Below are 14979 nucleotides of genomic sequence, written 5' to 3' on the forward strand. Positions count from 1 at the left end.
AATTATTTAAATTTTAAATTCATTCCAAAATTTCGATTTTTTTCATGCGAAATTTCGACTTGCAAATGACAAAGCATCAAGTTTTTAATTTTTATTTAAAGAAAAGATCTTTTTCCTGAGGAAAACTTAAAATCTATATATTTCCAAATTTGTTTGAATTTTCAGACAAAAAAGTTGTCTTCCACAATGCACACGAAAATTAGAAAATAGAACGAAATCCACAAAAGTCTCAATAATGTTACAGAAAATTAAAGGAAACCAGAGAATCAATTATTTGTTTTCATCATAAATTACTGTTGTAAATAAGTTTCATCCTGACGTACCCTGACTTCACTAGGCTTAGCTTGGCTCGAACTGACCTGACTTAAAATAAGTCAACCTAATCCGACTTAATCAGACGTAACCTGACTTGAAGTGACCTGACCTACTCTGACTTAACTTAAGCTAATCTATCGCGACTTAATTTGACCTAACCTAACTTAAATTAGTTAATCTGGCTTGATTTAATCATGACTTGACCTCCAGAAATGTAACTTTTAACAATTTTTCTCCATCTCTTTAGATTTAGTACCACGAAAATGCCCAAATTTTAATTAGAAAAACCCATCATTCCTTAATAAAATTTATTAACAAATTAATTAGAATACAACTTGATCGTCCCATCCGCCCCCGACGAGAACACCCACGGCTGCAACGGATGAAAATGCACCCCGAAAATCCCAAAATCGTTGCTACCCTCATGGTCCTGCAGCCTCTTCAGCGGCACAATCAGCGGATTCTTCAGCAGATCGTTATACACCATCCCGTGCGACACAATCAGACTCTTATCATCCGAGCCCGACGCGAACAGCGGGTACCTCTTGTGGAACGCCACCCCGCGCACCGCAGTACCATGCAGCCGCAACGTCTGGTACGGCTTCGTACTCAGATCCAAATCGAACCACAACATCTTCCTATCGTACGTCCCCACGAGGAGATTATCACCCCCTGGGTGGATCGCCATCGTGGAAATCCACTTGGAGTTCGTGAGCAGCTTCTTCATGAGGTTCTGCTTCACCAGGTCGTAAATCCGGACGTGCCGCTGCGTGGCGACGAAAAGAAACGGTTTCGTGGGGTGGAAGAGGACGCATTGGACTAGACCTTTGGATTTGGTGAAGGGTAGCTGAGAGCGTCTTCTGCTGATTTGGTTGATGAGGACTGAGCGGTTGAGGCCGTCGGGCATTACGGTGGCGAAGTAGTCGCCTTTGCCGTGCCAGGTGACTTGAGACACTTCTTTGAAGTGTTTGAGGGTGATTCGGACACCTCGGTCGAAGAGATTGGCTTCGACGGAATTGCACCACTCGACTGTGGTCTTGATGCGTTCGCTGACTATAGCGTCGCTTTGGGGAGGGGTTTCGAGGATGGAGTCCGTCTTGCTGCAGACGACGAAGTCGCCTAGGTGAGGGTTGATGAGTAAGACGCGGTTGCCTGACGCTACGAGGATGAGGGAGAGCGCGGAATTCGGGCACCATTCTACCGAACGTACCACACCGTCAGTTTCTATCGTTTTCAAACACCTTCCAGTGTTGATCTCCCAAAGTTTGATAGTACCATCGTCGGAACCGCTCACCAAGTACTGACCAGTTTTATCAGTACTGATAGTACGGACCATATCACTGTGACCTTTATACTCAATCGCGAGTACCGTAGGGAATGGCTGCAAATCTTTAGGACTCGGTAGTTTCGGTACCAACGACTCTGGTTCAATATTCAGCTTCATTTTTATCCCCCTCGGACACAAATACAAGTCCAAACACCTCAAAAACCTCTCTTTTATGTACCTCGGGTACGCCGGTACTTGCCTCAACGACTGGAACTTCTGAGGAACGAAGTGCAACTTGCGCTTCCACGGCGTATTTTTGAACTTATTCCACTGTTTCATCTCCTTCTCGTCGAACAAGTACTCCGGAGGAGGATTATAGGACTCCGCATGCCCCGGCAGGTGCCTCTTCGGCGCCGCTATATGCTGATGGATCCTCCTCATCTCCTCCGCTTGATCGTCGCTCCCCCACAACATATAAAACTGCGGCTCTTTCTTCGCCCTCAACTTCTCGGCTTCGGCTCTCGTCTTGATCCACCCCATCTTCAGCGCGTGCACCAACTTCGACACCTTCTTCGCGTCGCTTTTGCTCGGAAGGAACGACCTTTTGTGCTCCGGGAACTTCCGCAAGGGCATCTGCATCACCTCGCTGGTGAACCACTCGATCCATGGCGCGTACTCGTCGAAGGTGACGTCCGGAATCTTGTTGGCCTTGATGCGTTTGATCAAGTTGATATCGTCGTCGGAGAGGATGACGTTTTGCCCGGTCTGGGGGTCCTTGACGGTGCGCCAGAAGTCCGGGTCTTCCATGCGCTTCAAGAAGTTGTCCAACTGGTCGCCGGTCTCGGGCTTGATTATCTGGTTGCCGTCCCAGTCGTACCCCAGGTGCTTGTAGTCGTCGTACCAGTTCTTGGGGATGTTGCCGACGGTGTTGCGGATGTCTTCTTCGTCGGAGGTGTCGTGGTCGTCGTATTCGTCGGGTTTCGACTGAGATGGAGGCGGCGTCTGCGTGTTTTCTTCTTCTTCTTCGTGGTCTTCACCGTCGTCGTCGTCACTGTCTTGATCTTCCTCTTCGTCATCGTCGCTGTCGTCTTGGTCGTCGTTTTCGCTACCCTCGTTGCTTTCTTCGTCGCTATCGTCATCTTCATCGTCATCCTCTAGTGCGAGCTCGTCTTCGTCGCTGGATTCGACTTCTCCGTCGGAATCTGAACTGTCCTCCTCGTCGCCATTGACAACATTGAGAAATTCATCCTGGAAAGAAAATGTTGATGTACTTTATTCGCACCTAGATTTTGGTGAATGACTGAACAATTTTAAGAGTAATCACTGGAATGAAGAGGGGGTGGGTGGGCGGGGCTATTGCTTGCGTATAAAAGATGCTGTAGGAAAAAGTTAAATTTAGCCCCGCCCACCCACCCATTCTCCAATTTTTTTCTTCAGAAATAAGAAGAAATAAGTAGTATTACAAAAAAATTACGATTAACGCTTTTTTTAACAGCCTACGTTCTATTAGTTTCTTCTTTTATTTGATACAACCCTTATTTAATTTTATTATTTTTAAAGATAAACCTCTAGTTCTTTCAGAAAAGTTTTATTATCACTTGAAAAATTGACACTCATGTCATTCATTAACATAAGTGATATTCTAAAATTATAGAAATTAAAAATAAAACATTATCAAATAAAAGACACACCTGGTATAATTCACCCCGCCCACCCACCCTGTCTCCATTTCAATTGATTCATTCTATCTAGTCCGAATGAAAGGTGGATTTCAATTGAAGAGAGATAAAATCGTTAGAATGAGAACAGTACTTGTTAAGATAAGATTGATTTTGATAAATCACATATCCTCTAAGAAAAAAAGGGTGGGTGGGCGGGGCTAAAACTTGATAAGATAGGACTGAACTCGGTATGAAATGCGAATTTTTGAAAATTTCTAAAAATTTAGATATTTCAACGGTCGATTCCGGAAAAACGGTTGCAGTTATCAAAGAAACGATGCCCGAAGTGAGTTCTAAAGCTCGAAATCTACAAGAAAATGTATTTAGTCAAGTTTCGAAAATGCCAAAATTTGGCCGAAATTTGAAGAAGGGGAAAAATTTCAGTTTTAAAAAAGTTGTCTAAAAATTGTGAACAAATTCAGGGACGTAGATCTGGACATGTTGATTCTAAAAATATAGGGTGTTGATGGTCACGGAGCAACATTTTTGAAAGAATCGGTACGAAATGCGAATTTTGGAAAATTTCTAAAAATTTCGATATTTCAACGGTCGATTCCGGAAAAACGGTTGCAGTTATCAAAGAAACGAGGCCCGAAGTGAGTTCTAGAGCTCGAAATCTACACGAAAACGTGTTTAGTCAAGTTTCGAAAATGTCAAAAATTAGCCGAAATTTGAAGAAGGGGGGACCATTGGAAAAATTTCACTTTAAAAAAAGTTGTCCAAAAATTGTGAAAAAAATCAGGGACGTAGATCTCGACATGCTGATTCCAAAAATATGGCGTGTTGATGGTCACGGAGCAACATTTTCGAAAGAATCGGACGAAATGCGAATTTTTGAAGATTTCTAAAAATTTCGATAATTCAACGGCGGATTCCGGAAAAACGGTTGCAGTTATCAAAGAAACGAGGCCCGAAGTGAGTTCTAGAGTTCGAAGTCTACAAGAAAATGTATTTAGTTCAGTTTCGAAAATGTCAAAAATTGGCCGAAATTTGAAGAAGGGGGGACCATTGAAAAATTTCACTTTTAAAAAAGTTGTCGAAAAATTACGAAAAAATTCAGGGACGTAGATCTCGACATGCTGATTCTAAAAATATAGCGTGTTGATGGTCACGAAGCAACATTTTCGAAAGAATCTGTACGAAATGCGAATTTTTGAAAATTTCTAAAAATTTCGATATTTCAACGGTGGATTCCGAAAAAACGGTTGCAGTTATCAAAGAAACGAGGCCGGAAGTGCGTTCTAGAGCTCGAAATCTACAAGAAAATGTATTCAGTTAAGTTTCGAAAATGTCAAAAATTAGCCGAAATTTGAAGAAGGGGGGACCATTGGAAAAATTTCGCTTTTAAAAAAGTTGTCCAAAAATTGTGAAAAAATTCAGGGACTTAGATCTCGACATGCTGATTTCAAAAACATAGCGCGTTGATGGTCACGGAGCAACATTTTCGAAAGAATCGGTACGAAATGCGAATTTTTGAAAATTTCTAAAAATTTCGATATTTCAACGGTGGATTCCGGAAAAACGGTTGCAGTTATCACAGAAAAGATGCCGAAAGTGAGTTCTAGAGCTCGAAATCTACACCAAAACGTATTTAGTCAAGTTTCGAAAATGTCAAAAATTAGCCGAAATTTGAAGAAGGGGGAACCATTGAAAAAATTTCACTTTCAAAAAAGTTGTCTAAAAATTTCGAAAAAATTCAGGGACGTAGATCTCGACATGCTGATTCCAAAAATATAGTGTGTTGATGGTCACGGAGCAATATTTTCGGAAAATTCGGTGTGAAATTCGAATTTTTCTAAATTTTTAAAAAATTCTGGAAAAACCGTTTAAGTTCTGGAAGAAATGAAGCCAAAAGTGACTTCTCAGTCACTTCAGTGTTTTAGAATTGAAATTGAATTTGGAATTCCAAGATTGGGGTTTGTGAGATTGAAGATTTCAAGCTTTCATATTTAGCATTTTTGAAGAATTCAGTTTCTTAGGAGTCGTGGAATCCAGGATATCAGAATTCGTAATTTTAGAAATACATTTTTAGGATTGCAGGGATTATGATGTCACAACTATAGTTTCAAAACTTACGTTGGTGAATACGAAATTTCAAGATTACAATTTTAGGATCGATTCAAAATTTACAATTTTAGAATTTCAGAATTTGGAATTTTGGAATTTAGGATTGCAAGAATGATGACTTCAAGAACTAAACCTTCAAAATTAGATTTTTGAACACGAAATTTCGAGATTTAGAATTTTAGGATCGATTCAAAATTTGCGATTTCTGGAACGAGCACTTCAGGATTTGGAATTTCGCGAGTCTATTTATGAGATTTAGAATTTTAACTTCATGACTCGCGGTTTTTATGGATTTTTAAGATCTGATATTCAGGATTTTAGTATTTCAGAATTCGAATTTTTGGAATCATTACTGCAGGAATGATGACTTCAGGAACTGCACTTTCAAAATTCACAATTTTAGAATTTCAGACTTCGGAATTTTGGAATTTAGGATTGCAAGAATGAAGACTTCAAGAACAATGCCTTCAAAATTAGATTTTTGAACGCGAAATTTCAAAATTTAGAGTTTGAGGATCGATTCAAAATTTGCAATTTCTGGAATGAACATTTCGGGATTTGGAATTTCGCGATTCTATTTATGAGATTCAGAATTTTAAATTCACGACTCGCGGTTTTTATGGATTTTTAAGTTCTGATATTCAGGATTTTAAAATTTCAGAAGTCGAATTTTTGGAATCATTATTGCAGAAATGATAATAACTTCAGGAACCACGCTTTCAAAATTCACAATTTTAGAATTTCAGACTTCGGAATTTTGGAATTTAGGATTGCAAGAATGAAGACTTCAAGAACATGCCTTCAAAATTAGATTTTTGAACGCGAAATTTCAAAATTTAGAATTTGAGGACCGATTCAAAATTTACGATTTCTGGAATGAGCACTTCAGGATTTGGAATTTCGCGAGTCTATTTATGAGATTCAGAATTTTAAATTCACGACTCGCGGTTTTTATGGATTTTTAAGTTCTGATATTCAGGATTTTAAAATTTCAGAATTCGAATTTTTGGAATCATTATTGCAGAAATGATAATAACTTCAGGAACCACGCTTTCAAAATTCACAATTTTAGAATTTCTGACTTCGGAATTTTGGAATTTAGGACTGCAAGAATGAAAACTTCAAGAACAGTGCCTCCAAAATTAGATTTTTGAACGCGAAATTTCAAAATTTAGAATTTGAGGATTGATTCAAAATTTGCGACTTCTGGAATGAGCATTTCAGGATTTGGAATCTCGCGAGTCTGTTTATGAGAATCAGAATTTTAAATTCATGACTCGCGGTCATTATGGATTTTTAAGTTCTGATATTCAGGATGTTAGAAATTCAAAATACGAATTTTTGGAATCATTATTGCAGGAATGATGACTTCAAGAACTACGCTTTCAAAATTCACAATTTTAGAATTTCAGACTTCGGAATTCTGGAATTTAGGATTTCAAGAATGAAGACTTCAAGAACTATGCCTTCAAAATTAGATTTTTGAACGCGAAATTTCAAAATTTAGAGTTTGGGGATCGATTCAAAATTTGCGATTTCTGGAAAGAGCATTTCAGAATTTGGAATCTCGCGAGTCTGCATTATGAGATTCAGGATTTTAAATTCATGACTCGCGGTTTTTATGGATTTAAGTGTCTGATATTCAGGATTTTAGAATTTCTGAATTCAAATTTTTGAAATTTAGTTTTTAGGAATCATTAATATAGGAATGATGATTTCGGGAACTACACTTTCAAAATTTAGATTTCTGAACACGAAATTTCAAGATTTACAATATTAGGATCAATTCAAAATACACAATTTTTGGAATTTCAGAATTCGCAATTTTGGAATTTAGGGTTGCAAGCATGAAGACTTCAAGAACTGGATTATCAAAATTAGATCTTTGACCATGAAATTTCAGTAATTAGATTTTTGAATGATATTTCAAAATTTAGAATTTTAGAATCGATTAAAATTCGCGATTTCTGGAATGAGCATTTCAGTCAGGATTTGGAATTTCGCGAGTCTGCATTATGAGATTCATGATTTTAAATTTATGACTCGCGGTTTTTATGGATGTAAGTGTCTGATATTCAGGATTTTAGAATTTCTGAATTCAAATTTTTGAAATTTAGTTTTTAGGAATCATTATTATAGGAATGATGATTTCGGGAACTACACTTTCAAAATTTAGATTTCTGAACACGAAATTTCAAAATTTACAAAATTAGGATCAATTCAAAATTCACAATTTTAGAATTTCAGAATTAGGAATTTTGTAATTTAGGGTTGCAAGCATGAAGACTTCAAGAGCTGAACTTTCAAATTAGATCTTTGAACATGAAATTTCAGTAATTAGATTTTTGAATGATATTTCAAAATTTAGAATTTTAGGATCGATTAAAATTTGCGATTTCTGGAATGAGCATTTCAGGATTTGGAATCTCGCGAGTCTGCATTATGAGATTCAGGATTTTAAATTCATGACTCGAGGTTTTTATGGATTTAAGTGTCTGATATTCAGGATTTTACAATTTCAGAATCCGAATTTTTAGAATTCGGTTTTTAGGAATCATTATTATAGGAGTGATGATTTCGGAAACTACACTTTCAAAATTTAGATTTCTGAACACGAAATTTCAAGATTTACAATATTAGAATCAATTCAAAATTAACAATTTTAGAATTTCAGAATTCGGAATTTTGGAATTTAGGGTTGCAAGCATGAAGACTCCAAGAGCTGAACTTTCAAAATTAGATCTTTGAACATGAAATTTCAAAAACTAGATTTTTGAATATTTCGAAATTTAGAATTTTAGGATCGATTAAAATTTTTTGCGATTTCTGGAATGAGCATTTCAGGATTTGGAATTTCGTGAGTCTGCATTATGAGATTCAGGATTTTAAATTCACGACTCGCGGTTTTTATGGATTTAAGTTTCTGATATTCAGGATTTTAGAATTTCTGAATTCGAATTTTTGGAATTTAGTTTTTAGGAATCATTAATATAGGAATGATGATTTCGGGAATTACACTTTCAAAATTTAGATTTCTGAACACGAAGTTTCTAGATTTACAATATTAGGATCAATTCAAAATTCACAATTTTAGAATTTCAGAATTCGGAATTTTGGAATTTAGGGTTGCAAGAATAAAGACTTCAAGAACTGGACTTTCAAAATTAGATCTTTGAACACGAAATTTCAAAAATTAGATTTTTGAATATTTCGAAATTTAGAATTTTAGGATCGATTAAAATTTGCGATTTCTGGAATGAGCATTTCAGGATTTGGAATTTCGCAAGTCTGTACTATGAGATTCAGGATTTTAGAATTTCAGAATTCGAATTTTTGGAATTCAGCTTTTAGGAATCATTATTGCAGCAATTATGATTTCAGGAAATTACACATTCAAGATTTAGATTTCCGAATACGAAAGTTCAAGATTTACCATTTTAGGTTCGAATCAAAATTCACACATTCAAGATTTAGATTACTGAATACGAAAGTTCAAGATTTACAATTTTAGGATCGAGTCAAAATTCACATTTTAGATTCACAGAATTTAGGATTGCTAGAATCATATTATTGGTGTAATTTATAGAATTAGATGTGTTCAACGTGGCCCCCATTCAACCTAACCACACTCTCAAAAAAAAAAAACCCACTAACCTCGCTTTCCACCGATTCGGCCCCCGAGTCTCTCTCCTCGCTCGGTTTTTCCAATTTCCTCTTCAAAATCTTCTCCTTATTGCCCATTTTCACTTTTGTTTATCACCCACAACACATGTTAAAAGTGAGGTTAACAATCCGGACACGATTACGTTGGCAACGCATCTAGTGACATTTCACCGGTTGGCAGACCTTTCCAATGACAAATCGTTACAAACAGAAAAAATTTAATTTGAAAAGTAACACAAAATTAACAACATTCTAACAGTTTAGTGGCGTCTGATTAGGGCAGTTCGTGAAAATCCAACTTATAGGAACATTTTTGTGTGGGTTGCTGTTCGTTTTCCATAGTCCATGGTTCGTCGCACTCTTCGTACTTCGTCAGAGGTAAATCAAACATGATGGGGAACACTTGGAAGCTGTCGTCGTCGATTTGAAAGTAGTCTTCGTCGAAGAAACGCGGTATGAATAGGACTCCAATTTCGTGGTTTCTGACGTAAATTCCGTCGTATTTTCGCTGCCCCCAGCCCCCTCTAGCCGCGTTGGCAGTGGTTAGTAAAAACCACCCCACTTTCGTGGAGCAGGGGGAGATCCTACAAAGTGTTTTACAATTACTGATGACCCCACTTCTGCCAAGTTTGTCGGCTTTCCATTGCCTGAAATTCACCCCAAATAGACATTTCATTTTTAAATAAATAAAAAAAATACCACAAGTAGCGCTCCAGCCATTTTTGTTTGTCATGTATTGCTTTCAGGTACCTCAAACCCGTCACACTCTCCCTCGGAAAAATCCCTCCTTCCACGTTAGCAACCGATGGATATATTATTTGGAATGGAGCTGTCGACTGAAGATTCACCAACAAAGTGGACTCCAACCAGTTCCTGTCGTTTTCCCCGTACGACCCCAAACACGACGCCTGGATCACCACAGGCCAGTCCTTCTGATCAGGTACGTCACAATAATTGTCCAGGAGAATCGCCATTTGCTGGAGGAGGCTCCAGGGTCGCTCGGTGGGGTGGCAGCCCGGTAACGACGTCACTAAAAACACCCTCACGTCATGGAAATCGGCGCGCTTTACATAGTCAATCCAGGTGCCCAAAACCGGCAGTTTGTACTGTTTTAAAAACAGGATAAGGTCGCTTTTGAAGCCAGTGGGGGAATCACGAGCGCATTCAGACATTCGACATAAAGGACTCACCCAAAAGCTGAAACTTACCGTAGTGAATTGTATTGTTTCATTGTAAAATTACCAGTGGTTGAAGTGCTCCCAGTGGTCTTGGTACAAATTCGCGCTGGACACCACCACTCGAACTGAGTCGTCGTCGTAAACGAAAATCGCTAGTTTTCTGAAATAATGATAACTGAGTATGAAAAGGGGGTTTGTGGGGGCGAAATTACGAGCGGTGGCTTCCGTGTAAGTCACTGACCGCCACACAGTGGGATTTCACGTTGGGCAAATTATCAGAGACGTATTTTTCCAGTTCTGGGTTTTCTTCGCCATATAGTATCGTTAGAGGTTTGGACCTGAAACTTCTACCTGTGTTGGTGTTTTTGTGTTTTTTACGTACCGCAAGTGTTTTTGGTCGTACTGATTCATGAGCCACTCGATGTCCACTTTAAACGTTATTTGGAGCGAGGTTTTCAGTTTGCCTAAGCTGGGGCACAGCAAGTCCGTGAAGAAAATCGTGTTGTCTTGCTGGGGTACGCAGGGGATTGTGTTGTAGAAGATGTTGTATGGGGCGGCTAAATGTAGCTTTTGGATCATCGTTGCCATGGTTTTTGAATGGTACTAATGGTACTTGTGTGACGAACGACCAATCAGCTGTTTGTAGTACGAAACGTGGGTCCAGGAGTGGATGGTCAGTCGATTTTAGTCGAGGTTACCCGAGCGTCTATCAATTTTGAAAAAAATCGAGATAATTTTGTCTAAAAAAGTTCGGTGTTTAATTTTTTTAAAATAAGATATTTCTGCGCTTGTGGTGGATGAATCCGTTGAGATTCACACTAGACGTACGGATTTTTGGAAAACATTATTCATTTACACTCTTCCAAAAAATTTATGACGTCATCACAATTTTCGTTTTTTTGACTTTAATTTTGCAATTTTTAATTTTTCGATTTTCCAAGATCTTGATTTTTATTTTCCATTTTTTGATTTTTCGTTTATAATTTTTTTATTTTTAAATTTTGCAAATTTTGGGGGTTTCAGTTATCCGATTTTCCGATTTCTTTAATTTTCAATATTTCGATTTTACAATATTACGTTTTTTAGGTTTTGTACTTCTTTAGTTTTTAAGTTTCTCAATTTTTAATCTTTCAGTTTTACAATTTTTTCTTTTTTTTATTTAAGAAGTTGAAAAATCGAAAAACTGATAAAACGAGAAATTGAAACATTGAAAAACCTAAAATTGAAAGAAAGGGAAAAATTTAAAAAATGCAAAAGTTGAAAAACCGAAAAATTCCAGTCTGAAGACTAGAAAAATTGCAAATCGAAAAACTGAAGATATAAATGAACTGAAAAATTGAAGAATTGAAAAATTCAAGTCAGAAAACAATTTTCTAACTTCATTTCTTCGATTTTCCGTATTTTCAAATTTTCGATTTTTCGATTTTTTGATATCCAATTTTTTGACTTTCTTTTTCCGATGTTTTTAATTTTCCAAGTCAACTTTTAAATTTTCGATTTTCCATTTTTCGACCTTCCATTTTCGATTTTAGATTCTTCGATTTTTTGGTTATTTCGAATTTTTGATTATCAATTTTGACTTTTTTCGAAATTCAATATTTCGAATTTTCCATTTTTTGAATTTTCGACGATTCGAATTTTCGATTTTCCATTTTTCGATTTTCGATTCTTTGATTTTTTGGTTATTTCGAATTTTTGATTATCAATTTTGGAATTTTTCGAAATTCAATATTTCGAATTTTCAATTTTTTGAATTTTTGACATTTCGAATTTTCGATTTTTTGAATTATCGACATTCCGAATACCCGATTTTCATTGTTTCGAATTTTCCAATTCCAATTCTTCGATTTTCTAAATTCTCGATTTTAGATTTTCTGATTTTCGATTGTTTGATTTCAGATTTCTCGATTTTCTGTTTCCGATTTTTTAAATTTTCTAGATTTTCAATTTCTCGATTTTCCATTTTTCGATCTTCTATTTTTCAGCTTTCCATTTTTTGATTCTTCAATTTTCGATTCTTCAATTTTTTGGTTATTTCGAATTTTCGATGATCAGTTTTGGGATTTTTCGAAATTAAATATTTCGAATTTTCCATTTTTTGAATTTTCCACATTTCGAATTCCCGATTTTCAATTTTTCGATTTTTTGAATTTTCCAATTTCAATTCTTCGATTTTCCGAATTCTCGATTTACGATTTTTTGATTTCTGATCCTTCGATTTTTTGCTTATTTCGAAATTTTGATTATCAATTTTGAGATTTTTCGAAATTCAGTATTTCGAATTTTCCATTTTTTGAATTTTCGATTTCTCGATTTGCAATTTTTCGAATTTTTGGATTTTCCAATTTCAATTCTGCGATTTTACGATTTCCGATTTTTGAATTTTCGATTTTTTGTGTTTTCCAATTTCAATTCTTCGATTTTTCGAGTTTTCAATTTTAGATATTTCGATTTTCTATTTCCGATTTTTTTCATTTTCGATGTTTCGGTTTTTTATTTTCGATTTTTTGAATTTTTGATTCCAATTCTGGATTTTCGATTTTTTGGTTACTTCGAATTTTTGATTATCAATTTTGGGACTTTTCGAAATTCAATACTTTAATTTTTCCATTTTTTGATTTTTCGACATTTCGAATTTTCGATTTTTTTAATTTTCGACATTCCGAATTCCCGATTTTCAATTTTTCGAATTTTTGAATTTTTCAATTTCAATTCTTCGATTTTCCAAATTCTCGATTTTAGGTTCTCTGATTTTCGATTGTTTGATTTCCGATTTCTGGATTTTCTGTTTCCGATTTTTTAAATTTTCTAGATTTTCCAATTTCTCGATTTTCCATTTTTCAATGTTCCATTTTTCGGCTTTCCATTTTTTATTATTCAATTTTCGATTTTCCATTTTTTGATTTTCGATTCTTCAATTTTTTGGTAATTTCGAATTTTTTATGCTCAATTTTGGAATTTTTCGAAATTAAATATTTCGAATTTTCCATTTTTTGAATTTTTCGCATTTCGAATTCCCGATTTTCGATTTTTTGAATTTTCCAATTTCAGTTCTTCGATTTTCCCAATTCTCCATTTTTTAAATTTTTTGATTTTTGATTTTTTTATTTCCGATTTTTCAATTGTCATTTTTTCGATTTTCCATTTTTTGATTCTTCAATTTTAGATTTTCCATTTTTCGATTTTCGATTCTCCAATTTTTTGGTAATTCCGAATTTTCGATTTTTTGAATTTTCGAAATTTTGCATTCTCAATGTGCAATTTTTCGAATTTTTGGATTTTCCAATTTCAATTCTGCGAGTTTACGATTTCCGTTTTTGAATTTTTGATTTTTTGTGTTTTCCAATTTCAATTCCGAATTCTTTATTTTAGATTTTTCGATTTTTTTATTTTCGATTTCTGATTTTCGATTTTTTGAATTTTCGAATTCCAATTCTAGATTTTCGATTTTTTGGTTAGTTCGAATTTTTCATGATCAATTTTGGAATTTTCCGAAATTCAATATTTCGAACTTTCCACATTTCGAATTCCCGATTTTCAATTTTTGGAATTTTTGAATTTTCCAATTTCAATTATTCGATGTTCAGAATTCTCGATTTTAGATTTTTTGATTTCGATTTTTTGATTTCCGATTTTTCAATCGTCATTTTTTCGATTTTCCATTTTTTGATTCTTCAAATTTCGATTTTCCATTCTTCGATCTTTTGATTAATTCGAATTTTTGATCAATTTTGGGATTTTCCGAAATTCAATATTTCCAATTTTCAATATTTCAATTTCCCGATTTTTAGTTTTTCCAATTTTTGAATTTTCCAATTTCAATTCTGCGATTTTACGTTTTCCGATTTTTGAATTTTCGAGTTTTTGATTTCCGATTTTTCAATTTTCCATTTCCGATTTTTGGTTCTTCGATTTTTCGGTTATTTCGAAATTTTATTATCAATTTTGGAATTTTTTGAAATTCAATATTTCGAATTTTTCATTTTTTGAATTTTCGGTATTTCGAATTCCCGGTTTTCAATTTTTCGAATTTTTGAATTTTCCAATTTCAATTTTTCGATTTTACTATTTCTGATTCTAGAGTTTTTGATTTTTTTGAATGTTTCAATTTCAATTTTCCGATTTTCCGAATTTTCGACTTTTCGAATTCTCGATTTTAGATTCGATTTTTTTATTATTTCGATTTTTTATTTTTGATTATCAGAGTTTGGATTTTTCAAAATGCAATATTTCGAATTTTCCATTTTTCGAATTTTCGACACTTTGAATTTTAGATTTTTTGAATTTCCGACATCTCGATTTGTCGATTTTCAATCTTTCGAATTTTATAATTTTCCAATTTCAATTCTTCGATTTTACGATTTGCCATTTTTGAATTTTCGATTTTTTAAATTTCCAAATTCCAATTCTAGATTTTTGATTTTTCGATTTTTTATTTTTTGGTCCTTCAAATTTCGATTTTCCATTCTTCGATCTTTTGTTTAATTCGAATTCTTGATCAATTTTGGGATTTTCCGAAATTCAATATTTCGAATTTTCAATTTTTTGAATTTTCAATATTTCGATTTCCCGATTTTTAGTTTTTGAAATTTTTGAATTTTCTAATTTCAATTCTGCGATTTTACGACTTCCGATTTTTGAATCTTCGAGTTTTTGATTTCCGATTTTTCGATTTTCTATTTCCGATTTTTTTAATTTTCGAAGTCCAGTTTTTCGATTTTCCATTTTTCGATTTTTGATTCTTCGATTTTTCGGTTATTTCGAAATT

The 14979-nt window shown here is 34.7% G+C and overlaps 2 protein-coding genes across 2 annotated transcripts; both read right to left on the reverse strand.

Moving 5' to 3' along the window:
* Positions 1 to 609: 609 nt before the first annotated feature.
* LOC135140554 (ribosome biogenesis protein BOP1 homolog) lies at positions 610 to 9177 on the reverse strand. The gene is made up of 2 exons (XM_064071153.1): positions 9025 to 9177; positions 610 to 2830 (listed from the first exon to the last, which is right to left on the reverse strand). The coding sequence occupies exons 1-2, from the start codon at positions 9109 to 9111 to the stop codon at positions 635 to 637; spliced, it is 2283 nt and encodes a 760-aa protein (XP_063927223.1). The 5' UTR covers positions 9112 to 9177; the 3' UTR covers positions 610 to 634.
* A 57-nt stretch (positions 9178 to 9234) lies between these two features.
* Positions 9235 to 10859, reverse strand: LOC135140679 (probable tyrosyl-DNA phosphodiesterase). Its single transcript, XM_064071320.1, has 5 exons — positions 10594 to 10859; positions 10424 to 10549; positions 10276 to 10371; positions 9733 to 10230; positions 9235 to 9680 (listed from the first exon to the last, which is right to left on the reverse strand). Exons 1-5 carry the CDS (start codon positions 10797 to 10799, stop codon positions 9308 to 9310), a joined length of 1299 nt encoding a protein of 432 aa, XP_063927390.1. The 5' UTR covers positions 10800 to 10859; the 3' UTR covers positions 9235 to 9307.
* Between the last annotated feature and the right edge of the window lie 4120 nt (positions 10860 to 14979).

Source organism: Zophobas morio, unplaced genomic scaffold (assembly GCF_036711695.1).
Source record: "Zophobas morio isolate AGI-343-1 ecotype UQ-CSIRO unplaced genomic scaffold, CSIRO_AGI_Zmor_V1 ptg000040l, whole genome shotgun sequence".
Lineage (NCBI taxonomy): Eukaryota > Metazoa > Arthropoda > Insecta > Coleoptera > Tenebrionidae > Zophobas > Zophobas morio.